At 44.4% G+C, this 26,619-nt stretch overlaps 2 protein-coding genes across 2 annotated transcripts in view; one reads left to right on the top strand and one right to left on the bottom strand.

Moving 5' to 3' along the window:
* The window catches only part of SNX4 (sorting nexin 4), a 35,632-nt gene extending 25,620 nt beyond the window's left edge, over positions 1–10,012 (bottom strand). Inside the window, 3 exon segments of the mRNA XM_072874787.1 lie at positions 8,595–8,710; positions 9,720–9,839; positions 9,841–10,012. Of these exon segments, the coding sequence (XP_072730888.1) occupies positions 8,595–8,710; positions 9,720–9,839; positions 9,841–9,888 (284 nt within the window). The 5' untranslated portion in view covers positions 9,889–10,012.
* Positions 10,013–18,752: 8,740 nt separating this feature from the next.
* Positions 18,753–26,619, top strand: part of LOC140657340 (TGF-beta receptor type-2-like) — a 34,373-nt gene continuing 26,506 nt past the window's right edge. The window contains exon 1 of the mRNA XM_072874220.1: positions 18,753–19,049. Within this exon, the coding sequence (XP_072730321.1) occupies positions 18,998–19,049 (52 nt within the window). The 5' untranslated portion in view covers positions 18,753–18,997. The remainder of the gene's footprint in view (positions 19,050–26,619) is intronic.

Genomic DNA, 26,619 nt, shown 5'->3' with positions numbered 1-26,619 from the left:
AAAAATTCACAAGGAGGAAGAAAAAAGGATATATTCACAAGCATTCAACACAAACTGCTGCAGATTAAAACTGTTTAAGACTGACTTAAGAATAAAAGGTGAGCACACTGCTGACAGCCACTAAATCGCACTGCCAACATCCCACAGAATTCTTCCTTGTTAGAGTACTTTGATTCAACGAAGTTGCAACTGCAACCACAGAGTTTTGAAGAGGGTAAGCTCAGCTTAATGCTAGGCTGACAGGCTGTGCAGCATTCCTCCCTACACGAACGTTGCACAATTTAAACATTTCAAGAACTCTTCAGCTAAAAGCAGGTATCTAGTGATTGTACTATTGATGAGTTGGAGGTAAATTTAAATAGACAAAGAATTAAGCTACTATGCCCCAGAAGATTAGTTGTTTAGTTGAAAGCTGAAGGCACAAACCTCACTTGCCTAGAGGAGAAACTCCCAGCAGGGTTTCGTAAACAATCCGGCCATTCAAGACACTCACATAAAAGTACTTCAGATTTAGAGATCCTTTTAATCTCTAGCTTCAGCAGCTATCAACCAGTTGCACTGACTTACACCATGGGTTTCAAGAGCACCACTTCTGCATGGCTTATTATCAACACTTAAGCAAGACTGCCACCATCACTACATCACAGGATTATGTGGAGCCTGCCTGAGAACATACTGCACAAGCAAACATGAATAGGGAGACAAGAAGAACACAGGCCAGGATTGCCCTGAGAACCCAGCCACATCCTGGGAGGACCCATCTGTGCTGTAAATATAGATGCTGCTGCACCAGCAGGAAGACACTGGAGACCCACCTAGAGCTAGGCAGACACATTGCACAGAGTGAAGCAAACTGCAGCCACCCTTACTCTAAAGGCAGGAAGATTACAGATCCAGATCTCAGATCTGGAACAAGAAGTTCTCTGTAATATAATGGATGTTCTATCAGACAAGAAAGAGAGGAAGAAAAAAAAAAAACAACCTGCAGGATGCATTTGATCCACTGCTATTAAATGTCTCTGTCACTCCTATCCATAAAGATTTCCTGGCCACAGCAAATGCAACCCTGGGATTGGCACAGGAGTTGTGTTTAACTAGCTCTTCTTTCCAGTTTTCATTTTTCTGTAATAGGAGAGTTTCATTATTCGTCTTTTTTTAAAATTTAACTGAATTTTAAGACTGACTGCATCACCTCGTAACTAGAGGCAGGCTAGGTGTGCACACACTACTGACAGTTTATGGCAGCCTAACACATTTCAGACATACAGTAGAGTTACAGAGGCTTAAGAAGTTACCACCAAAGGTAAACTGCAAGAAGAACAGTTCACTTTATTTTTTAAATATCATTCTTATTTTTCTTGTCAATATTAGCCCCTAAGGAAAAGTACTGCTAGCTGCAATTATTTTTCATCTCTGCTTAAGTTATTCTATGGGCTTACACTGCCATGGGCAACTTCAAGTATAAAGTTTTCCACCTCCTGAATACAAAGTACTTAGAAAAGTTCATTTGGCTGTTTCATTTCAATACAGCATGTACTTAAGTGTTGTCTTCTGCCTCTAACCCAACCAATTCCCCATACAATGCAAGTCTGATCATACATTTATCACTTTCTGAATAACCTATAATATCAATGTGGTCAGCACAGAGAAGAATGAAAAGGAGTTTATCTTTCAAGGAAGTTTCTGGTCTAGACATTCCTTCTCTGTTTTCAAGTGCACTTCTGTAGAAATACAACTTCACAAGATGTTAGAAAAGAATTATCCCGAATTTTGGTAGTATGCATTTGTAAGTGGCCTCAATATAGCACACTCATATCAAATACAATTACAGTAACATACATTAGTAGTATAAAGTTAGGTAGCTTGTCTTCCATAGTTGATCTGCCTTAACCCATCCTGCTCTGGCTTGCCATTCCTCCATACACCCATTTTTGCCAAGTCAGCTTTAGTGTGTAAAAGTTGATCTGTATTTTTCTTAGACTCCCAATTTCTGCAGTCAAGAGAGTCACATAATCATTTAATAAGTTTCAACAGTTTTAACACCACAAGTGTGAGAAAGGAACTAAAGAATAGTTCTCTGCTACAAATTAACAGGAGAAAGAGAAATGAAATCAAGAAGAATGTCTTTAGAAATTTAAAAGTGACTTCACACATTCAAGTCTGTTTGGGGAACTACATATACTCTACTTCCATGGTATGGATTACAGGTTAGAAGAGAATGAACTTAATTTCACGTTCCCATCCCACAAGTATTGAAGGAAGGCAAATACACCAATAGGATCATCACATATTTTAATAGTGTAGCAGTCCATTTATCATTTGTAAGGGTTCAGGTCAAGACACCATCAGTAAGCTGTCATTGTAAGAGATCACAGCCTTCTGACAAGAGAATGTTCCAGTGTAAATTATGCTCTTAGCACTTCATGACTGTTTTGCAGAGTTAATTATAAACCAGAAGCAGCAAAGACCATGTGGAGCCTTAACTGTGCAAAAAATTTCTCAACATGCCTGCTATATCAGCTTTGTTTTTGTCAGAATTAACAAGAACACATCAGTTATTTAAAAAAGCCAAAAGACACAATAATCGGAGTAGTAACATCTCAGTCCACACACACAAACATCAAGCAGAAAATTATAAATAGGAACCAAAATTTTTTAACAGGTCATCTAGGAGTGTAGGACTTCAGCGGGGAAGGACCACAGTGTTATAAAGAAGCCTAGTCCTACATCAGAACAAACCAGTACTACCCCACAATGGAGATGCAGACACCCTGTTACTTGAAGTTTTATGCCCACAAGCGGCCTCAAGAACTCAAGGAGGAAGGAAGCAGACTGCCAGACCAGATCATGCCACTCACCACATCTTCCCTGCCCACACTGAAGAAACTAAGGAAGTGTACTAGATCTAAAGCCTACTGTCAATTTATTCTGACAAAGCAGATCTGTGGACACCAGGCTAGGCTTCCCAAAGTCTAAGTTAATCAAGCTCTACAACCCTTATGAGGGATACACAAACCTCACATTATACCCTCAAGAAAAAGATTAAATTACTACTAGAGAACCTTGAAAGTCAGACCTGCCTGCGTAGTTTGTTCTTTTTTAAACAGACAGCATCTGATACAACCTCCTCAACGTAGTCTGTTAAGCAGCCTGATGTTATTTCTCTTCTCAGATCATACTTACTTCCTTTATTCTAACATACGTATATTCTCACTGTCTTAGAAGTGTGAATGCTGCCTTTTTGGGTTGTAGTTGTTGCTTTTATCTTTATATAACACAGTTCTTGTTTTGGGTGAAAAGCAGTTAAGAGACAACAAGGTAAAGGGAGCAAATATGACAGCAAAACAGGTAGCTAGACACTTGTCCAGATAAATGTCTAGATGTTCTTTGCCCACATCCCCTTGCAAAAAGCTGCACCCCAACAGTTGCACGTCAGCAAGAGTCTGCCACCACAATACTCCTTCTCTGCAGGATGGAAATCCCTGCTGCCTCTGCCACCAGCAGCACCTGCTCTAGGTGTTTTTTCAACAGGCTGTGAAACTTCAGTTTAGTGACCTTTAGTGACCGGAGGAGGAAGACAACATTTCAGGAAGGCAGCCGAATAAATTTAAGACACATTTGGAAATTATTAATACTAGTTTAAGATTCCCCCTTACACCCAGGCTTTGAGAAAGTAAAAGCAGCCAGATTCTGCTCTCTATAGCACACAATGCTGCAGAGTTGGGTAAAATGAGGGGAGCAGCAAAGTTCTTTGCAAAGCTGTGGTGGGAAAGTACTGTACAGCCCTCAATTATGAGCCTGTGTCCACACCACTGCCTTTTAAACGAGGTAATAAGAGTTTGAAACTGTATGGATGGATTTGGGACAGGCAAGCAAGATGAGAGAAGTCTTTTTTTTTTTTTAATCACACCAAAAATATCTCCACCTGGTTACATGAGACCATAAAATATCACCAATTACAAGAGCATTTCTCCCCAGGAACCCCGTTCCAGAAAGGAAGTAGAAATCCACAAAGGTACTCGTTACACTTAATACCTTCATTACCATCTAATTTTTTAGACCACATTACGAACTCCACCATTAAATGCAAGTACTGCAGACCAGTTTCAATTAAGATTATAATCACTTGTTGACATTTAGTCAAACTTCTCAATTTGTTTTGGTTTTAAAAACACAATATAATACTTGTACAGTCTTCAGGCAGGAAAACCATATGTTTCCCCTCCAAGTACAGTTTTAACAATGCAAGTTATTCATTGAATGAACCAACCTGCCTGAAAAAAAATTAAAAGACAAAATTGAAACCTTCAGCTTTTACATTCATAACTGATGTTATCATAAGTGATTAGAAGATTGCATTACTCCAAAAGTCACGTTCATTTGCCTTAATTCAAAGTGCCAATGTGAAAACTTTAGTCCATCTAATTAACCTCTTCCCATTTCCCATTTAAAACTAATTATCTTAAATGAGCCATTAAACAATTCTGAATGCAATAAAAAGAGGAATGGCTGCAAAATATTAAATCAGACGAGAAGGAAATACATCAGTTTATTTCCTTGTAAAAGCAATCACCTCTTCAATCGCAGAAGCAGTAACTTTGCTTCAGCCTTTGACCTTCCAGTGTATGAGAAGTGACACTTCCACTCCCCTACAGCAGACAAGGTTCACTCTCTGTGTAGAGGAATACCATTTTAGAGGGCTGGGCAACTTTTTCCATTAGCTATTTAGAATGGTCTCTGTATTTAGGCCTCTCAACAGACAGAAGAGCAAACATTACAGATCAACTATGTACTTTGTAAACCACCAAAAGTTACCTGGCAAGCTGTATGACAAAGAGGCAGTTCTCTTGTCAGAAGACTTTCACAACCAGGTGTTTTTTTGGTTTTTTTGGGTTTTTTTGGTTGTGTGGTTCTTTTTTTTTTTGGCCATACTGTCACCTAAACAGTTTGCTGTATTTAACTAAAATATACAGATATCGTAGTATCAATTAAGTACAAATCAGCAGTAAAGTTAAGTTTTCAACTCCTCCACCTTCTTTCATCTCCTGACTCTCCCCTGTTTAAAGCTCATGCTGAATTCAGACTTTCTTCTTTTTTTCCCAGTACTTCCTCTGGAGGGAGCAGACAAGTCTTCCTGGCTCTCAATGACCAAAATCTGCATTTTGGTGTTTTATCAGAAGACAGCATACCTCTGCAGGCATTCATTTGCACCTCTACCCAGGAAACGCATGCCTGGGCTCTTCGCCTAGCCCAACGTGGAACAGGAGACTTTTGGAAAGGAACTCAAACAAAACATAACAAAGGAAAAACTCCTGAAGTCCTATGGTGCAGCATTGCTACCACTGAACTGCGACCTGGCTGGCTACTGATTTCCAAGTTCATTTCTCACAGAAACTTCCTTTAGAAGTCCTTACACTTTGGATGGGTAATCCAAGGTCTTAAGGGAGAAGCAGGTATCACTCATGTCGCAATTTAACTACTGGAAAACTTTCCAAACACTGAAAGCAGAAATAAGATTAGTAACTTCCCCAGCCATACTGGAGGAGCAACAAGGCAATACAGTGAGCCACCCTGTCAAATTACTTCAAAAGGAAGTAAAGACTAGTAGGGCTGGAAACCAGGAATCCTGCTATTAAGTAGTCAGCTACCAGGCTGCACAAAATTGTGTTACTTTTTCCTAAAGCCACATTTAAAAAAAAAAAAAAAAAAAAAAAACGCCCACAAAACCAAAAACAAACACCACCAAAAAAAAGCCCCAACACTCTCTAGTCATCATATTGTGTGACCAGGAGGACGAGGCTAGAGATCTGAAAGTCAACAGGGATAGAAGCAAAGTTAACTAAATGGAAGTGTCCTACTACTACAGAAGAAATTGTTTACTCTGGAGAACAGGAAAAAAGGCATCCCTGTATGTACTATAATTATAAGTCCATCAACACAGAGCACTTCGAGGTGCTCTGCATTCTGATTAACTTTCAACTCTGTCATGGAAAACTAAGGTACAAGACCAGGAGTCAAATTCTGGGTTTTATACTATGTCAGTTCTTGTAGTTTCATGCAGACTCTGGTATAAGACACAGCTGCCTAAATTTCTAAAGAGCAAGCAAATCTGAATTCAAGTGAGGTCCTAGATATTTGCAATTTCCGTTATAGAAAGCAAGTGATATGCTGAGCATCTACATCTCAAGAAGGAATATTTAGTTACACATCTTAGTGATAAAAATTTTTATTTGCCTTAATGCCATTTCCCACAAAGAGGTAGAAGTGTTCATCTGTTCTCACAGGAAGAATATAAAAACTAAGTTATTTTTAAACAACTGTATAGTTTAATGGAAGCTGTGAAACAAACTGACTTCAAGACTAATTGAACAGAAATAGCTCACCACAAAAATCTACTTAGCTAATGTAGAAAGGTGTAAACCAAGAATAAAGGAGATGCTTTCAGGAAGCACAACCCTTGGAATTTGCTGAGGCTCTGCAGTCTACAGCAACAGAGTTTGTTTTGTCTCAAAGAAAGAGATCTACGTGGAGGCGTAATATCACTTAAAAAAATAAACAAAAGTCACATGAAAGTGTGAGAATAGTAATAAACCTTTTCATTTTCAGAAGAAAAAGGAAGCAACAACATCACTTGCATTTTGTAACAGTTTCATCAGCACTAGTGAAACTACTGTGTCAAAAGTTTAGGTACTCAGCTCCTGTTCTGTAACAAATACACAGTGGCTGTAATTGCATCCATCTTGTGTCTCTTATTCACCCAGACACATGCAATTCCTCAGTACAAATTGAAATTAAATTCTAGATAGCAGTAACAGTGGAAGCCCAGTTCACATAAACATAATGCAACTATTATTAAGTGGTCTTCCTTTTATATTACTATAAACTGGAGTTTTATTCTTCAGCTACAAAATATCCTATTACCCACAGACAAATTGCTGTGAAGCCCACCTACAGCTACAGGCTCAGCAGGAAGCACATTTAATAGCCAGCAATTATATTTATGCAAGAAATTTTGCCTTCCTCAGCAAAAGGAATAGAGAACCTATTTTATTAGAGATGTGACAAACCCACATTTTCAATAGTTCTGTGACAAACATGTAATTGGTCTTGGTATTTGCTGACCACAGAATAAAATAAATCTTAATGAAAGCAAGCAATCTGGGCAGCAAAATACAGTTTTGCCACTACGAAAGAACCACTGGGAAAGACCAGCAGGAGCGAGTCTAAAGTAATGTAAGGATGACTGGGAAAGGAGAGGCAGTCAGCATGTTCTGTGGCTGCATAAAGATGGCCCCAGAGTAGACTTCACATCACAATTAGACACCAATGATTCCGATTTTCTTCTCTTTTCCTTCAGAAATATCATTAAAAGAAAAATAACATTACTTACGTGAGAAGATGTGATCTTTAATATCAATACACTGTAAAAGTATTTTTTAAAACATCTGAGCAACTGACAAATATTTGAAAAAAATACAATATTTGAAAAAAAATACAATGTACGTCTAATTTGGATTTTATTCTTAAAGTTTAGCTAAATATAGTAAAGGTATCCCAGTAGGTCTGCAGTTAGTGTGACTGGTGTGTCCCTTCATCAGTTGAACAAGTTAAGAAGCCTTTTAACTAGTAACTAGAAGACTTATGTGATAGTATTACAATTTGAACTCTTCGGAGCCTTTGCAAAATGCAACTGCTTTGTTTCAGAAGGTTTTATCTGTACAGCAGATCATTCCTGAGGCAAGGCCTAAAGGTTAAAACTGTTAATATAAAGAAGAGAGACAAAACTCCTAATGAAGTCTAATTCTTAAATTCTTGCTTCAGCTGAGTAACATGATCCTGCATAATAGGAGTTGTCTGTGACTGCTTAGGAAGTAACTATAAGATAGAGGAGATTTTAAAGCTTTGTTCACTACTCAGTACTTAAAATTGCAAGTTGTCTTTCTGGTATCAAGCGTGTTTACCGTACTCGTGTTATTAATCTTGCTAACACAAGAAGACTGAAAGCAGTAAGTTCTCCAGTGAAAGTTCAAGCTAGTATGAAGGAAGGAAATAATTAACCCTAACCCTGAGAGCAGCTACAAGGAGTATGTGGTGATCAGATCAAGAAAAACACTTCAAATATTAGTGGAGCAATACATTTTGACCACATGACATAAGTTATGAGATTTCTTTATTTTCTTGTGATCCCAAACAAGCCTAACCATTCCTTTAGACCACAATGCACAACCTCTCTCACGTACAAGCTGCACATACAACCTCATATATATGAATATATTTATCCAACCCATATGTAAGAAATAACCAAGCAGTTGTTGACACCATATTAAAGCAACATCTTTCAAGCACACATTTTTCCACCTAGCTCCAAATGAAGAATTACAGTACACAGTTACACAACACCAGCATTAATACTGAATTGGAGATCAGATGCCAAGTTTTCACAGGAAAAGATCCTCCAGAGTAGGTTGATAATCACGTAACAAATCATAAACAAACTAAATCCTCTCATCGACTGTACCTTGATATTTTTGGGGGAAGCAAAATGTTTAGAATGGCACATCCACATACTCTGAGAGTGAGCTCTCATCACCCACCTTGTCTCAATGAGGTAAGCAGTGTATGTTTCTTGCATGTTCATGGCATTCCTCCCAGTCCGTTTTTCAGCTTCCGAAACAGTGATTTCCATTTTTTTTGCCAAACAGTCTTCCATCTTTTTAGAGGAGGAAAATAAAGATTCATGTAACATTAGCCGCGCAAGGCAAAGGCTAGTAACCCTGCCTCCCCTTCTCTCACACCACATTTGTTCAAATAAGACAGGTCTCTCTAGAATAGAGGCTTTGGCAGGGCTTCATTTTATACCCATGTTCTGTATCACATTTGCAAATGAAAACAGAAAACCTGCTTTTGGGGAGAAAACCCAAAGTCAACAAATAGACAACTTTGGATACCAAAAGCCATCATCAGCCAGGAAGATACAGAAAGGAGAAATATTTTTCCTTACAGGTAACAAAGTAACCCTTTTTAAAAAACAAACAAACCCCTGCACTTTCTACCCAAACACTTCCCAACTCCCGGTGAATTCCTCGTCGGGACACCTGGGACACACGTAACCACCTCTCCCTTTTCACTGGAAACAGAATACATCCGGACTGAGATGTTTTTCTTTTAATCTCTCAGAGGAGGATCGTTATCTTTTACACATTGCCGGACAGAAGTCAGTCAGGACCACACGCCCACCCTGGAAAGGCAAAGCTTAACTGAGCGGGGAGGGGGATTTATTTGTGAAATTAAGGGGCAGGGGGAACAAATTGGGAAAATAATTAATAATAATAAAAAATAAAAATAATAATCTGGCACTAGGGATGAGGGCAGACGGTGCACAAAGCCCTCTGACACCGGCCAGACTGGGGCTGGAAGGAGAACCCCACAGCTCAGAGAGTCGGGCTGCACAGCTCTTCCTCGGGCTCCCCCGGGCAGGGGCTCATCCCACCTGTAGCCCCTTCCCGCCGCGGCGGGCAGCGCTGGGCGACCGCCGGCCCCGGCGTCCCCGCGCCGGCCGAGCCCCGCACCCCTCCCCGCCCGCGCCGGGCCGGCGGCGCGGCAGCTGGGCAGCAGGCTCAGGAAAGCCCGGTGCTCGGCCCCAGCGGAGTAGGCCATGCCGAGGCCGGCGGCCCGCGGGGGGGACGCCGCCCCGCCGCTGCCACCCCCCGCACCCTCACCGTGGCTACGGGCTGCTCCGGAGGCGGGAGGCCGCTGCAGAGCGCGGCGGCGCCGTCCTCCTCCGGGCGGCTATCGCTCGGCTCGGCCTCGGCGCTCTCCATGGGGATCAAGGGCTCGGCCGCCTCCCTCCGCGCAGGCGCTGAGGCCGGCTCCGGCGGGCAAACTCATCGCAGGTCCTAGAGAGAGCGGCCGGCCGGGGGTGTGTGCTGGCCGGGGGTGTGTGCCTGCCCGGCGGTGTGTGCCTGCCCGGCGGTGTGTGCCGGCCCGGGCGTGTGTGCCGGCCCGGGCGTGTGTGCCGGCCCGGGCGTGTGTGCCGGCCCGGCGGTGTGTGCCGGCCCGGGGCCGGCGCTGCCCACAGCCGCCGCCGGAGCGCTGGGCGAGGCGGGCTGGGGCGAGGCAGACCCCGCCGGCCCTCGGCCTTCCCCGGCCCTCCGCTGCCGCCCGCCTCGGCCGATGCTCATCGATTGGCTTCAGCTAAGCCCTTTCTAGGCTGTTGGCGTCCTGCCCACCGCGCTGCCCAAAACTGCCCCGTGAGGTACCCGGCGGTGGGCACCTCTGAGTGAACCCGGGGGGTAAAGACACCCCGCGTTGTTACAATGCTCCGCTCGCCCGAAGCCAGGCAGCGTGAGCCTCCTGTCCAGGAGAGGGACAGACCTTCCGCCGTCCCCTGGGCGCTCATCCTCACTCGTACAGTTGTAAATGTTTATTTCTAAGATTTATTTTTGTTGTTGTTCCTCTTTTAGCTCTCAGGTCACTGAAGAGTTTCTGATGCACCCATGCTGCGCCTTATCTTCCCTCCGTAGCAGGACAACTTGTCATTTTGCTTTATGGACCCTCTTTCAGCAGCTATTAACTTTCCCACAGGATGTTTGTTAACATTAGGCAGCTCAGCTTATTTTTTTAAAGCTTACCAGCCCGTTATTTCCCCACTCTCACTCCTTTGCAGGCAGCAAAGGACTCGGTCGTGCTGTGTTTGCTTTTACTTACCCTCCTGTCTGCCCTGCCTTCTCCATCAGCTCCCTCCTGGTAGTGGTACAATATCCAGAACGGTGTTCTCCTACCCACCGTCTCTGCCGCTAACACCGAAGCGTGTCCTGTCCCGCCACGCTTCCCCAGGAGGTACCTGAGTAGTTAAAATCCCCCAGGCTGAGCTCTGGAGAAACCTCTGTTGTTTATTTAATAAAAGCCCCAGCTGTCTCTTGTCTTCTCATTGAGCACAAATAAACCCTGACTGTGCTTTCCTGTGATTCCTGTTCTTTTTGGAGAGACATTCAGCAAGTCTGCCCCGCAGCTCCTACTGAACATCAGTTAATGTATCACTACATATATACATACACACCTTCATTATTACAGCCTTTGGGTTTATTCCCTCACGACCCTGTGGTCCCACGCAGTCCTTGTGGGGCCAGCAAACTGGATGGAGAAGTTCTTCCTACTTATTCCTTGTACTCCAGACATCATTTTGGACGCTCAGGAGCAGTCCCATCATTCTCTGGTTTACGTATCACATCACTCCCTTGAGATTTCCCTTTTTTGGACCAGATTCACGTCCTTTGATTCAAGCACTACATTTTTTATTATTCTGGTGTAGCTTTTTTTCTTTTCCTGTCCTTTTCAAACCCAGGTTAAAGGCCACCTCAGGGGATTGAAAAGTTGATATTATGGGTTTCTTTGCTTTGCTTTTTTCTGCTTTGAATAGGAAACATTTTTTTTTAGTGTTGACCAAAGCTGAATTTGCATACATTTTTCATCCAAAAATTAATCTTTTTCTTTCAACAATTAAAATAAATCTCAAAATCCCCTCTGAAGACCTCATGAATGAATATTTGGCGTCTGGTTTCTATTCTGTTGTCTTCAATGTTTATTCAACTTTTTCCTCAGATTGTTTGAACTGATACCTCAATCCTTCCTTTCCCACCCCTCCACCACTGTAGCTGGATGGAGTTTCCCAAGCTTTTCCACAAAAGGCTTTCCTAGAACAAAAGTTTTTTACAAGTATGTGAACTGTGATTTGTCCTCTGAATAGGACTGATTTAAGATTTGTTTTCTAAACCCAAAGTCCAGTTTAGATGTAAAAGCATGATTGCATGTTGTAAGACAAAGTCTGTTTTCCATTAGGGTATGGGTTTCTTATGTTTACTCAAGATGTACATTAAGATACATACCTTGTATCAATTACACTTGCATTTGCAGAATGTGTGTACTGAAATTTTTCTGATCCATATCAGCGATATAATGGAAATATTTATGTGAAGCTCATACAGGATATCATACTTTGTATTAAATATTTTCATTATGGAAACAACATTATCATTAAAGTACAGTAATATTTTGCGGGTCTAACATGCAGTCATTTCAAAAACTATTTTCAGCTTTGAATTTTCTTAATACTACTACGAGATGTGGCGAAGACTTAAAACACTATGTATGTAGGAGGAGGATAATGATAGAAGTGCCCAAATCAAGGTGACCAACAGCCCAGGTAGCCCTCACCTACATTATAGCCTGGGGAGCTTTAGAGGAGAGTGCGAAATGTACTGACAAACTAGTGTGCAATGAAGAGGTCTTCAGCAAGCACCAAAGACTCCAACAAAGTGCTCTTCCTGAGCCACATTTCCCCACCTCAGCCTGCAAAGCGGGCTAACAGTATTTTCTCACAGAAAAATGGTCCCAGCACAGTACTGCTTTCAGGAGTGCTTCCAGGACTTGCACTACTTTGGTCAAAATAAGCTTTAGTGTTTCCCCCCTAGCTAGACACAACCACTAGTGCAGTCAGGCTCTCTTTGGACGCCCTCTTCTCAGGACATGAGTCTGATTTCCTGCAGGTTACTCTAGCCGGGACACCCTCCTGCTCTTCAGCATCTTCACTAGGCAGCATGTGCCTTGTTCTTCAACCATAAGAAGGCAACCCAACTCAACTTTCTAACTACAAGTCCCTTCAGACTCTGAAACTGTCATCAGAGAGGTAGATTTTTCTCAAAAACAACCTTTTCCCATCAAAATACTATTGACTTCCTTACCAGAGAGTTACACATCTTACGGGAGAGAAAGCAATACCCCAAGTTCACCAAGCTCTTTTTTGCAAGTTTTAGTATGCCTTCTCTAAGGCATGACACCGTATGGGTAGAAGCAGACTGCCTCATTGCCCTCCTCTCAGGTGTTCCTGACTCCCTGCACAGTCTCTGGCAAACAGGGACCCCGTCTTTTTCTAGGCTGTAAGTCCATTCTTTTTAATCCTGCTCTTACTCTGGATAAACTGGGGTTTTTTCCTGAAGAAAGCTAAGCAAGGTATATACCTTATAACTAGCTCTCTGATGCTTTTTGTGAGGTTATGTGTGTTACCTTTCCTGCTTGGCTCTTTTGACAGCCTGTTTTGTTCTAGCAAATAATGCACCTTAGACAAAAAATACATGCCATATTAATGGGAAATATTTCAGATAATCTCCCCTTTGTCACAACACTGATTTTCAGTAACTTCATTTAGAATTCCTCATCCCTTCAACTTCTGAGAAGTAGTTAGAATTAAATGATAATACAACCAACAACAACAACCATCACTTTGCTCCTGAGAACTTAAATGACAACAGCTAAACCAGTGGCTGTGCTTTGCGCCTACCCCCCAACACCCGTGGCCTTTCAATAACCTCAGGAAGAGAGACTTAACCAGCCAATATTCCTACTGACGAGAGGCACGTGTCTATGTGCCTGTGCAGTGTCTGGCTCTGCCAGTGTGCAGTACTGAGTAGTATGAGTAGATTCATGGAGCAACACAGCTGGAGCTGAGGACACACCATCCACACCACGCGTATTTTAGGGGATATTTTTTAGGGTGCCTCTAGCCCGCTCCTGGGGACTGACCACCCTTCGTACCTTCCAGTTTAGCTGCTGCTGAAAAAAACCTAGTGCGTGCCTGCCATAAGACTGCCTCGCAGTGCAAGCCAAAGTGGATGGCCGGGAGTTTCCCTTCAAAAGCACATTCCTGATCCATGGTTCAGGCTCCTGGATCCTATAATAATTTCACTACTAGTAATGATAATACAAAGATCATGAGGCAGGCTGTCAAACTGCTCATGCCTCCCTCTACAGGCTAATTCCCTCAGACCCCAAGGTGCTTGCTAACCGGAGGCGTCCGGCAGCCGAAGCGATGCCAGCTTGTGCGTTTGGTCTTCAATGGCTGATCCTCACTGAAGACACTGGTGTCTGTCTGCACGTAATGTCATTGGCATGATGGATGGAGCAGAAAACAGCGCTTGCTGAGGTTCCCTAAGAAAACACAGCAGAGGAACGAATGTCAAGGAACTGTCAGTAAAATGCATGAGTAGCTGCTTCAGCATGGAAGAGTGCAGGGGGGGAAATAGGTTCAAAAAAAATAAACAGGAAATCCTCTCCTCACATAAGTCTAGGCTCCTCATGGAGGAGCCTAGACTCCTCATGGAGCCTAGAAGTTGGGAAAAAACCCAGCTCAATAACACTGTAAATGGTGGAGGTGGGAAAATTAGGCCTTTACTTAATCTTGATGCGGCTTTGGTCAAGGAGCCTGTTGCACGCAGTCTGAGAGAAATTGGAAGTTAGGCCAGTGTTTCTGAACAACAGAAAGACTCCAATAAAAGTCAGGCATCACTTAGAAAATGCATTTCTCCTGCGTGGCTACCAAAATGAGCGTTAGCTGAGATGCAGGAACATGGGGAAGCTGGCAGGGCTAAGGAGAAGTGGTTGTGGCAATGCAGACAAGGCCACTTGTGCCCAGGTATAGCTGTGTCCCTCAGGATGCATTGCTGGCTTTGATTGCACTCCTTGTGCTATCTGATCATCAAATGTTACCACACCATCGCTGGGACAAGCTGCAGCAAGAGAATGGAAAATGCCAAAGGGCAAGTCATGGTATTTTCCCTTAGGTGATAGCAGGGAGCACAAACCATAGTACTCCATACATGAGCTCAAACAAACACCAAAACACTGGAAACTGTGACAGCAGGAAGGTAATGAGAACTTTTCCGAGAGAGCAATGGGCACCCTCAGCACCCACCAGGCAATGGCATTTGAATTTATTCGACCCTCCCAGGACTGGAGCCAGTATCCTTGTGAAGGCAGAGTGGAGGTGCCGGCTGGATCGGATCCACAGTGCGGGGTGCACGTCCTTCTCAGGCAACTGTTATCGATGGCACGGTGAAACCAAGGCTGTGCTTATAAGATGCAGAAGTGATGACACTGAAATTCTTGAGGTTAAATTAACTGCCAGGATGACTTGGGAGTAGTTCAATACAACCACACAATATGCGCACATAAATTAAGAGTATGGGTTTGTGCTCACTAATAGAAGCTAAGTCCGCAATCCTCTCAGGTAGCCATTTTGCTTAGATCTGCCTTTTAAAACTTTGAAGTGTAAGACAAATCCTCTTCACAACAGAAAACACTCATGGACCTTATCTGAAGCCCACATCACTACTGATATCAACAGATTAAAAGGAACAAAGCAGATGCAACAGATATTAGTCCAGTCATGTAACGTGCAAGCAATCCAGAGGGCCAAGGGAACATCTTCTGATGCGCAAGTGAACCAATACCTTTTTTTGCAGTCGGTAATTTTAAACCCAATGCCCCTGCTATGTTCTCTGGGGTCTTGTGGGCATGGAGGAGGTCCAGGGAAGCTCAGGAGCTTTGGCCCTTGCGTTAGCACTGTCCAGGCCATGGCTACGTGGTTCCCTTATTTCCCTTCTCTCCCTTCATGTCCCCTGTCACGCGAAGGTGGTCTTTCCCCCTGGGAAGAATAAGAGGTTTGACTCACCTGGGTATGGCATATGTCCATCGTGATGTTACCCTACACAAGGGCGTTTAGGGCATATGTTGGGAGCTTCAAATCTATTGATTGATTGCAGAACCTTGTCTCTCACAGTGGAAACCCAGGCTGTTTGAAACCTTCTTTTAAATATAGGCTATATTGTTTCAGGTGGCCAAAGTTTTATTTTACTTCTCTAGCAAATATCTTCCAGCTCCTAAACGAGAACTTTGGGAAAACTGTTCCCACAATGCAACATAAAAATCACCCTGCAGAGACCTTGTGTTCCTCAGCCTAAATCCAGCCTTCAGTGTGTCTTGAGTTATGAGGTTGTCCAGACCACTAATAGAGGAGCAGGGGAATTTACACCAAGCCAACAATAAAAATAACCATTTATCTCTTCTTCCTCCCCAGTGTCTTACTCCAAAGGTCACTGTGTTCTCTCGTGGAAGCAAAGCTCTATAATGTGAGTTTAGACACTTCAGGCTAAATCCCAGAGTTCTTACTCACTTTTCCCTGAGTTACTTTGGTGGATTTTTAGTTTGCATTTTTTCCTTGGATAAGGTCTGAGAAATAAGCAGGGGCTCCAGAACAGAGCTATTGGTCAGAGAAAAGCCCAGGTCAGTGGGGCACATGCTACGTGGCTCCCTACGCAACCCAGGGTGACTCACGCCATAGCGTTAGGAAAGAAACAAGCTCCCAGCCTCACGTTCTTCCTATTTTGCAGATGAGGTTTGCTTACAATAGCCTCAGCTCAGTGGACCGAAAATGCAGATTACAGGAGGGCACATCTAGCTCTGTGCAATCTTACATGCAGCAAGGGCTGAACAGACAGGTTCCCTCTGTGCAGAAAGCAGCCTGCAGAGCCCAGCGGCCAGTTTATGAAAGCAAACCCTCGCCCATGTCACCACGACACCATGTTTTACCAAGAAGTAGGTCTGACACCGTCTAGAAATAAGTACAGCTGTTTAGGAAGAGCAGGACAAACGTTGCTCCCCAAAAGCTTCTCCTTGCAGAGCTTCCTGTAGAAACCCAACTGCCTTGTAAAGATGCCATCACATGGGACAGCTACTGCCTTTTCTCTCATTTCAGTGAGCTCCAGCCCCAAATCTCTCCCTAAGATTATTCTGCAGACAGGATGAAGCATTTTACAGGGTTCAGCTTGGCCTAGAAGTTGTTTGGGATTGCCTGGGTTTTTGGAAAACGCAGCTCGTGCGGCTCGGGGTCCCTGGCTGCAGGGATGTTGTGCAGGCTTCCTGCTGCCTTCCCAGGTTCTGCCACTAAAAAAAATAATATCCTTTGCTTCCCTTGCACTTCCAAATCATACAGCGTGTTTTGTCAATGTCCACCGTTGTTTAAAGCCCCTCCGGGCTCCTGCTGGGGACATTATTTCTCTCTGAGTTTCATAGGCAGCAGGGGATTCTTCCTGATTTTAAAGAGGGCTCCCATGGATCGTGAATAATCTGTGACGTTCCTAACACAAGCCTTATCCATCTGTCTTGTAACAGACAGAAGGGCTCACGTCTGAAAATCCAACCGGCAGTCTGAGCGATCTGTGGGCATTTTGAAATCAGAATCAGAAAGAGGAGAGTTGACAGGTCATCCAAAGAAACCACTGTGCACACAGCAGTTTCAATACACTTACTGAAAAATAATGTCTTTCTGAAAGCTTGCTAAACATTTGCTTGTCCTTAGCCCGCAAAGGCCATACCTCAGCTGTTGTAACTCCAGCCAACCACCTCTTCTAGATTAATACTACATAGCACATAGAAAGATGCCCCGTTTGATGTAAAGACAGCCAAGCGAGGGAGAGCAATGTTGCACCTTGCCTAGGACTTGAGCCGATGTCCCCCAGGGCTGTGAGCAAGAGGCAGCTCCCCTGCTCAGGCAAACGTTTCTAGACTCATTCTTCCAGATGGACGTTGTCTGCGTACACCAAGTGGTGCCTTCCCTTAGGGCATCCACATAGCTTTCTGCTCAGTTATCCCAGGGACATATGGCCATGTCTCCGTGGAGGACAGCCTAAGCTGGCTTGCATCTGGGCACCCTGAAGCAAGTGGGAGCAGACCAAGCAACTGTCTGCAGAGGCGTGCTAGTGTAGCCATGGCACAGGAGAGATGCTTTATATTTATCAGCTGCGTCTGTACCTCATCTAACACCTCCCCTTTTTCTTTTTTAAATACAGAAGAAGGGAAAAGAGCTACCATTATTTAACAGAATAATTTATATAAATAGTTCACAAATCAAGGGGGTGCAGCTCATTGGAAAGATTCATACAAAGAAAGGATCTTCAAGTCCAATGGAACAAAACGCTCACCAGTAATGATCACACATACACACAAGCATACACAGATACACCACGTATCCACCACATACTGATTAATGAAGTAAAAGATTAATTGTAAAATGGGTAAATAAAAAGCTGGAGACTCACTGAATTAGAATGCTGTGTATGCATTAAAAAGTGATCGATGTATTTATCAGTAACTATAAAAAATTAGCCTCACCTTAGGGCAGGCATTTTGGCTGAGAAAAAACTTAATAACAACATCTCTTTCTCTGCCACACTCGATTACATTGATCACTATTTTAACACATTCTGAAGGATGGGGGTAGATCATAGGGCAAGAGTTTGAGGATTTTACTCCTCCTTTTGCCACTGATTGATTGCGTTACCAACCAAGGCAAGTCAGATTTCTGCTACGTTTCACAGTTTCCCTTTTGTAAGTGGGGATAATATTTCTTACAAGTTTTTGTAAAGCAGTTTGAGATCTTGGGGAAAAAGTAGCTATTTAAATGCTCTATGTTATTATTTTAGGCCCTGATTCAGGAAAACATATAAGTATATGTTTAAAACCTGCTGCTTTAATGGGTTGAAAGCGCCTACCTTAGGCTAAGCTCATATTGATGTGGTCTTTCTGAGAAAGCTGCCCTAAACCTTCCAATTACCCCTATTAAAAATATAGCCCATTGAAGCTTACTTAAAAGATAGAGTTAATTTCTAAAAGGGGGAAAAAAGTAGCAAATTAATGGCAGCTCAACATATTGAAGCGTTACCTTCCGTGTTTTATTCAGATGAAAGAGGCATGCAGGATTACCCATGCCTTTTTGATTAGATGCATGCAGTAGACATTAGGTCCCCTTCAAAGTTCCTTGGGCCGTACGGAGGTGGGAGCAGCTCCGCGTTGTCATCAGAAAAAAAAATCAAACTCTTTTTCTCGGAGCCAGGCTTCTTCCCCTGGCTCCCCCCTCCCATATTTGTATATATTTCGAGAGGAGAGTCAGGCTTAGTTTGTTCATAAACTGCAGTTCCTGGGCGGACCCCACACACAGCTGGGCTTTAGTGGCTGGATCCGCCTTCCCGGCAAGCCTAGCCGGGAGCCTCGCAAACTCGGGGCTCTGGGCTTGACAGCAGAAATGCAGGAGACCGGCTGCACCAAGGGAAGATGAATTGGTCCATGCCGTGAAGCCGGGCTTCTGGTCGCTGGCAGGATCCAGAAAATGGGTTACTGGAAGAGACTGGGTCTGCTTTCCTTACTGCTGCTCTCCTTCTGTGAGTAGAAAAATGTTTCTGGTTAGACAGCGTTAAGCAACGTACTCCGAGAGGTCGTTTATTTTTTCTTCCTCCAGCAAAATAGCTTATCTTTGATTTCTCCCCTGACAGCAATTAGCCGGAGGATTGGAAATAGCTGAGAATTTAGTAGAATACGCTGCTATGACTGCATCAGCTGTGTATTTCTCTTACGGCGAAGGGCAAGCGTTTGCCTTGGTGGAAAGCGCTGCATGCTCGCTTGGAGCAGCTCGCAGATGTCAGTGTTTACAGTGCAAAAATATATATAGGTCAGCATTACTTGTTGGAAGTTTTTATTTTATTGAGGGAGTTTAAAAGCAACTGAAGTGCACTGCTGAACAATCTGGCTTCGACAGTGTCCAGATGTGGTGAAGTTTGCAGCTTAGAACTTTATCTGCCCCTTTTTATGCGCAGAATTAATCGAACTATTAAAGAAGGAAAGAAGTGGGGAGAGGGGGAGGAGAAGTGTCTTTGCAACAACATCTGGTTATTCGGCAAACCTTTCCAGCACTTACGTAAAGATTTCTTTGTAATAAGTGCCCTGTTTAGGTTTTGATAGCACTTCTTCAATACTGTAGATAAAACCCTCCAGCAGCACTTGAAAATGTGCCCATCCATGGTTTAACTTCTCTTGTTTATATCTTGATGATTGTTTCATAACAGGGAATAGATTTGAAAGTGAGTGTTATATACGCATCTCCTAAGTATGTGTGTGTGTCTCTTTCTGTATATACAGTCCCTATGGATGTGTATACACACATATATCCCTATATACGGACAATGGCACTTTTTACAGTAAACTCTTTTACTAACACAGACCCGTTCCCCTCGCTATAGAAATTTCAATGCAACTAAAATTGCTTTTTGCTCAAAGCAATGAAGTAGGAGGATTATAATTCCAGTGCTTTTGCATCCAAATGAAATAACTGGGGGCACGGATCTGTATCTGCATTCACTTCATGTGGGTCCCCCTATCTACAGGAATCGGGAATGAAAGAATGTGATCGGTCGGTAATTTGTGTGTAGGCAACTGGTGCAACTGTTGAAGCAGAGAGACCCAGATGGGGGGATTTAGGACATAAGGTCCGTTTGATTTTTCAGAAAGTTGCAGAGATATATAGTATTCATTATTGTAGATAATACCCTAAATTGTGGTTTGAAATGTAGGATGCTATACCGATAACATCCTGCTAAATTAATCACATTTGGAGCAGAACTGAAGGAATTACTACAAGGTATTATTTAAAGCACAGTCTTGGGTTGGTTTTGGTAAGAAAGAAGACCACTAATTATCCTTCAGAAATACCTAATTTTGGAGTTATTTAACTTATGGTTTCCTTTTTCTGAAAGGCAGGGTTTTAATCTGAAAGAAGCCAAACCAAAACATATCATGATTACTAAGTTCATCTGAAAGGTTACATGAGTGATATGATGACAAAATTTGCCTCCGCATGGGGAAAAAAAAAATAAGCCAAAGCTTGCTCTCTCTGATTCAGCTCAACAATGATGTATGTTTTCTGGGGCTACATCCACTTCCCTTGCGTATCGTGTTAAGATCGACTATACAGCCATTCTGAGACAGTAAAAGTACCCTCGGAGCCCACCTTGCATTGACATGAAGAGGGAAGGGAACTGCAAGTGCCCTCAAAATGACAAAAAGTACACATTCAGTTATTCTTCAAGCAATAAATCCCACTGCTCATCCAGCCTCTCTTTAAAGAGTGACAGTGCTGGCTTGGTGACAGTCGCTCCCCTTAGCACAGAGATTTGAGACTTGCCATAGAGAACACAGCCCGGATTGCATCTCAGGTATCCCAAAATAACTCCCTCGAGGCCAGCTAAGCATCTTTAGGGACTTCGCTGCTCTCCCTAAGAGTTTACACCGGGGCAGCAGAGACCCCAGTTTGTGCTCCACGCTGCCTGTCTCTATCCCTTTAATCACCAACATGGTTGAGTGGTCATGAGACAGCACATCTGACCGCTTTCATCCATACGCGATGGAAAAAAGGACTGTAGTCTGACAGACTGCTGAAATTTCAGCTACCAGATTTCCCTCATTCTCCCTGGCCAGCCCTAGCAAGGCTTCAAAATATCTACCCTTAAACTTCTCCCCAGTGGCCGTGGCTGCTGGAGGGCAGCATTTTTACATGGCTTTCTCAGCAGAAGGTGCAGACAGGAGCTGTAGTTGCACCACTGCTAATGCAAACCCTCATACAGGGGAGCGGGGAATCCTTCCAGGGCAGAGAGCTGGCGCAGGTCTGGATTTACCTAGCCCAGGACAAAAAAAATACAAGGATCATTCAGGATTGGAAAACCTGTCTTACAGTGGGAGGGCTGAAGGCCTTCAGTGTCTTTAGTTTGGCCAGGTGAGAGCTGGGAGGTGAGGGGGTCATCATCTATAACTAGGTCCTGGAGAGGTGCTTTCTGGCAGAGGGCTTCCTCTTCTATGGGACGGAGGAAAAACAAGATTTACACACTGGAAGCTGAAACGGGGTGCTTTTGTGTTAGAGCACAACACAGTAAAGTTGTTCCAGCAGGTAATTACTCAGGATGCGGTGCATTTTCGTTGCTCAAAAGCCTTCAATGACTGCAAGACTATCTGCTCGGTAGACTATAACCTAGAAGTTACGGACATGATAAAGGGATTACTGTGTTGTGCACATGGAAACACTCTGGCCTTAAAGTTAATAATTAGGAGTTTTCCCGCCCTGTTTTGCATCAGAATCAGGAAAGTCTCCCTCGTGCTTTGGCTGTCAGGAATAGGGCTCAGGTCAGGCCACGCAAACATGGGGCTGAGCAAAATCTCGTCTCACGGAGAGGAGAGAAAAGCACCACAACTCTCTGAGCTGTTCAGACAACCTCAAGAAGGGGAGCTAAGTGTCACTGGTGTGACGACAGCTCTCAGGGCATGAAGAGCCCCAGGAGCCCGGCAGAGTGCCTTTGGGCATCCAACCTCCCAGAGGGGACATGAAACTCCAAGTCTGCCAGGGCACGCAGCACTTACGAAGGGAGAGCTGTACCCCATGGGATCTGCTGAAGCTCCAAAGAAAGAGAAAGAGGACTTGTGAAATGAGGGAAGGTTGCAGGGCTGCTGCCCCGAGTCCAGAGCTCCCAGCTCCTGGGGCTTGGGTCTGCTTCCCCATAACTCAGTCTCCCATTAAAACGCTGGCTCGCTAAAATATCCTGACATTTTTTGCTGTGAGTCTCCTGGGCTCCCTTTGCCGCGGTCCCTCAAGGCACTTTGATGGCTCCACAGAGAGTGCATTCGAGGGGCTATCTCTCGGTAGATGGTGGCTCTCTGAAGCCACATGCTCTTTTCTGCTTGTACAACCCAACCCCTGTTCCCCCAGTGAGCCTCTTCAGCTAAACATATAGAGCGTATATAATTCATAAATCATGACAGGGAGCTCCGGGGCTGTCAGAAAAACATCTCTGGCTTTTGATCTGCTCAAGAAATCTCTGACCTATCCCAGGCTCCTCAGGCAGCTTGTTCAATAAGTCAGCCTCTTATTTCTAAGGTCACCAGAGCTAAAACCAGGGGTCGTGCTGCCACTAAAACACCACTCCGCTCCTCAGGCAGGGAAGCTATCGGGATTGCACCCCAACACCAACACACACACAGTTCGGGAACACGGAGTGAAACCTGAGCTGCTGAGAGGATGAGGGAAGGAAGAGGACGAAGGAAGAGTCACCCTCCGTTTCACAGGCAAATACATCCATTTGCAGAAAGGGGCTTTGCAGGTCCAAGGCTGAGCCGGAGCAGTGGAGCAGACCTCTTCTCCCAGGCTACGCAGCGCATGGAGGTGGGTGCTGCCTGCCCTGGGATACATGGCTGCAGGGTTGGTTATGAAAATCCTTGTCAAGTAGCACCATATTTTGCTTTGGTGTTGTTTTAAGACAGCCAAAACGCCAAGGAAAAAATTATCACCCTCAAAACAAACCAAAAGGCTGCAAGGGCCCCAGGTTGGCTGGGTACAGGTAGCTGGGTTGGGAGCAGGCGCAGCATCCCACTGCCTGAAGGAGAAACTTGTGCATCCTACCATGATGCTAAATAAGAACAAAGTTGCAACAAATTCTCCAATTAGGAAATAAAAGGAGAAAGCATAAACCCCCCCCGACAATGCAAAACCAGAGTCCTCTGCAGCGTTGCAAGTGGCATGAGACTCAGCAAGACAAGTGATGGATTATTTTTAATTCACCTTTACACTTCTCTGAACCCTATACTACAATTTCAGCCCTTGGTGTAAGTTAGACTAACTGAAGGCTAGGAAAGCTGGCAGTGTACAGCTATGTCAGATTTATGAAAGCGGGCATTTCCTCTCCCCTTGCACCTCCAGCTTTGCTCAGACTTGAGACACGCTGGTCATCATTAAAGCTTCTCAAATCTGTATTTCCATGGGGGGCTTTGTGGAGGAAAGTCCTTTTTGAAATATAATTCCATGGAACTTGAAATTAAACCACACCATTTTCTAAAAAAAAAAAAAACAACAAACAAACAAAAGCTGATTTTTACTGGTGTTTTACTGGTGTTATCACTATTTAATCATGGTCACAAAGACATTTTTGTGTACTAGTAGTAAAAAAGTTCAGACAGCTGCAATCATGATACTTGTTACTCCCATTAGAGATGGAGTCCTGAACAGATGTATCCCACATATTCACTGAATATGCAGAAAGCAAACATTGGCATTAAAAACAGGTGACTGGGGGCTTTTATTCTGAGAAAGTATTCAACTCTACTGCCTGTCCTCCACAGCTTTATAGTGTTCCATGTTTTGCTCTGTCGAGTTTATTTCCTCGGGACATTATTTTCCTCTCCCCTTAGTGATAACTCTTTGCAATAACATTTGCTTTCAGCTGGGCTCCGCAGTGTTGCAACTTGCCATAAACTAATGAACTCTCCCATAGATTGTCGTGTTTTCAAGGAAGCGCAACATCTGATCTTTTTATTTAAAAAAAACAGTCCCACCAAGGAGACAAAATCAGCAGCTCCCACACACTTTGCTCTTTTCACATCCAGTGTTCAGCGCTGTGTGCCAAGTGAAAGCCTCGCGCTGGAAGGGGCCTCCATGTAGAGGGGAGATAACACCACTGATGGCTGCCTGCCTTATCAGACCTGTGGATTACAGCTACATTATCTCCGTGCTGGACCCCAACTGTGGGATAACATTTCCTTAGGGACCTTGAGGGGGAAATGAAGGGGTGGCTGAAAGCTGTCTTGGCCCTGCTTGCATGCACATCCCTGAATTCAGAGACGACCGTTGTGATCCTGCCTCCGGAAAGGATCTGTAAGGTCCATCAGAGTCATATTTCTTGTTCATCAGTTGGTTCATCTTTTTGTTACAGCCCATGGAGGGCTGAAACTCTCCTGCCAGCTGCTGGGAGCTGTCAAGCTTTTAGGAGAAGTGGGAGTGCCTGCTTATCGTGCAATCCCCTCTGCAGCCCATGCTCCCACCAAGTCCGCCACTCCAGGACTTACCCTTTCATGGATCTGTTCCACTGCAGTGTTTTGCTTCCCGTTGATAAGCCAGGAACACGCCTGACAAACGACAGCTGATTTATACTACAGCAAATGCATCTCGGCATTGGGGCAATTAATGTGTCCAGCTGTACACCGCAGCCTGCCAGTCTGCACTGGACGGAGGGCTATCGCCCACGTGGATTCTAGCAGTTCCAAGGATAGACCTCAACCCAAGTGTTACCCTTGACTAGACAGGATTATTTACAGCTGGACTCAAGACTAAAATAATAATAATTTAAAAAAAAAAAAAAAGACGTTTTCAACATTTCTGCTGTGCAATTTGCAGCTATCAGCAGGAGCAAGCTGTAATGGGGAGCTGATGTGCGGCTCCAGTGGTGGCAGCTGCTGGCTGTCACTTTGCAGAGTCCCGCGCTCCAGTTCAACCCACGCCTTGTCCATGACTCTGGAAGTGGCTGAAGCAGCTTCGTACTGGACATGCTCTGCCTGGGCCTGCGGCAAGACCTCTCACCTTGCCATGCTGTGGACGGTCCAAAGCAAGCCATCCCCAGCAGCTTCCACCCCGGCTCCAGGGTCAATGCTGATGAGGCCTGAAGGTGGCTGAAGGAAACGCCTGCTCGCCTTCACTCAGCCTGCAAAGTGCATATGTTGTCCTCCCCTTGCAGCACATGATGGCAAGTCCTCTGACCACGCCTGGGAGCTGGAGAGTCCCTGCCTCCAGGACCATCACACCCTAATACGTGCCCTACATGCAAAGCAGTGCTGATGAGCTTGTGCCAGCAAGCATGGCAGTCAGCAAACAGGGCTGGCTTATTGCCCTGGTCCAGGGTCCAGGCGGGGCTGAGCCCTGAAGCAGTCACCTGAAGTGACACCGACGGATGTGATCAGATCATTGATAAGGCATCTCCTTGCCCCAATATCTGAGCATCTCCTAATCTTTTCAGTTCCCTCAGCACTCCTGTGAAGATGTTCCCTCTGGGAACAACACACTTTTCTTACATCTTTGCTTCTGGGAGGCCCAGAGATATCTGCTGAAGTTCCTGGCCTGCTGGTTGTTACACCACTAAGAGGGGCTTTTTCCTTAGATCGACAATGCAAAACTCTGAGATTTTGATAGGGATCCCTTCTCACTTCAGCCATCCCAAACCAGACAGCTTGACTGTGTCCTGCATTGCCTTGGCACACCATGCACCCCATCAGAAAGATGATACTGCCAGTGTGAATTCATACCGTGCCTGGCACTGGAAATCCAGAGAAGAATTTCTTCTCTTTTCCTGCAAAATCAGGAACTCAGACCCCTTCCTGGGAACGCTTCTTGGGACTGCCATGACTACAAGTCCTTCTGGGGTCTTTACAACTATTACGGGTATAGATATTTCTTTAAAAGGATCCATTGCTGTTTTCAGGTGGATAATTTAATAAAATGCCACCCGTGCAGAATGGATGCCTGTGTCCCCTGACAAGTGTTTGACAGAGCAGGTCACCGGCCAACACAGCTGGGACACGATGAGGAACATCTGTCTGATGTTGCTTGATAAAACTTCCTCCTGGGAGACTCTGAACACCAGCATCCAGCGTGGAAGAAACTGGATCAGCCACTGTCTTGCTGCGTAAAGCATTTTTTCCACGCTAGATCTATCCCAAAATTAGCCCCAACCAGTCCACGCTAGCAAACAAGACCCTTCTTCTTACAATAGGAAGTGACACACAGAGCCATAAGCAACGAGCAGTTGAATGAATCATCCTTCTTCAAATAGACCCAGGGTACAAGCGTCCACAGAAATAAGACCAATGGATCCCCTGGGAGCTCAGTTCCTGCCATGTCTTTAATATGTCAAAAGGCACTCAGTGGTGGTAGAAAATGGTCACAGACATTCCCACCAGAGGCACAGGATATTTGCTTGGGGGTCAGATCTGCCCGGCACACATTTACTCTCATTTTGTATATTTGCCCTGTGCTCACCTGTTTGTAAAAGAACATCACAAGTGGCACGAGCTTTTCTTTCACCCTCGCTGGGGCTATTACCTCTGCTACAGGCTGCAGCCTGGGAGGCAGCTCTTGGGCAGAAGCAC

The sequence above is a fragment of the Ciconia boyciana genome, chromosome 10 (genome assembly GCF_034638445.1).
Source record: "Ciconia boyciana chromosome 10, ASM3463844v1, whole genome shotgun sequence".
Lineage (NCBI taxonomy): Eukaryota > Metazoa > Chordata > Aves > Ciconiiformes > Ciconiidae > Ciconia > Ciconia boyciana.
The sequence above is the reverse complement of the archived record's forward strand: the minus strand, read 5'-3'. Positions and strand labels throughout refer to the sequence as shown.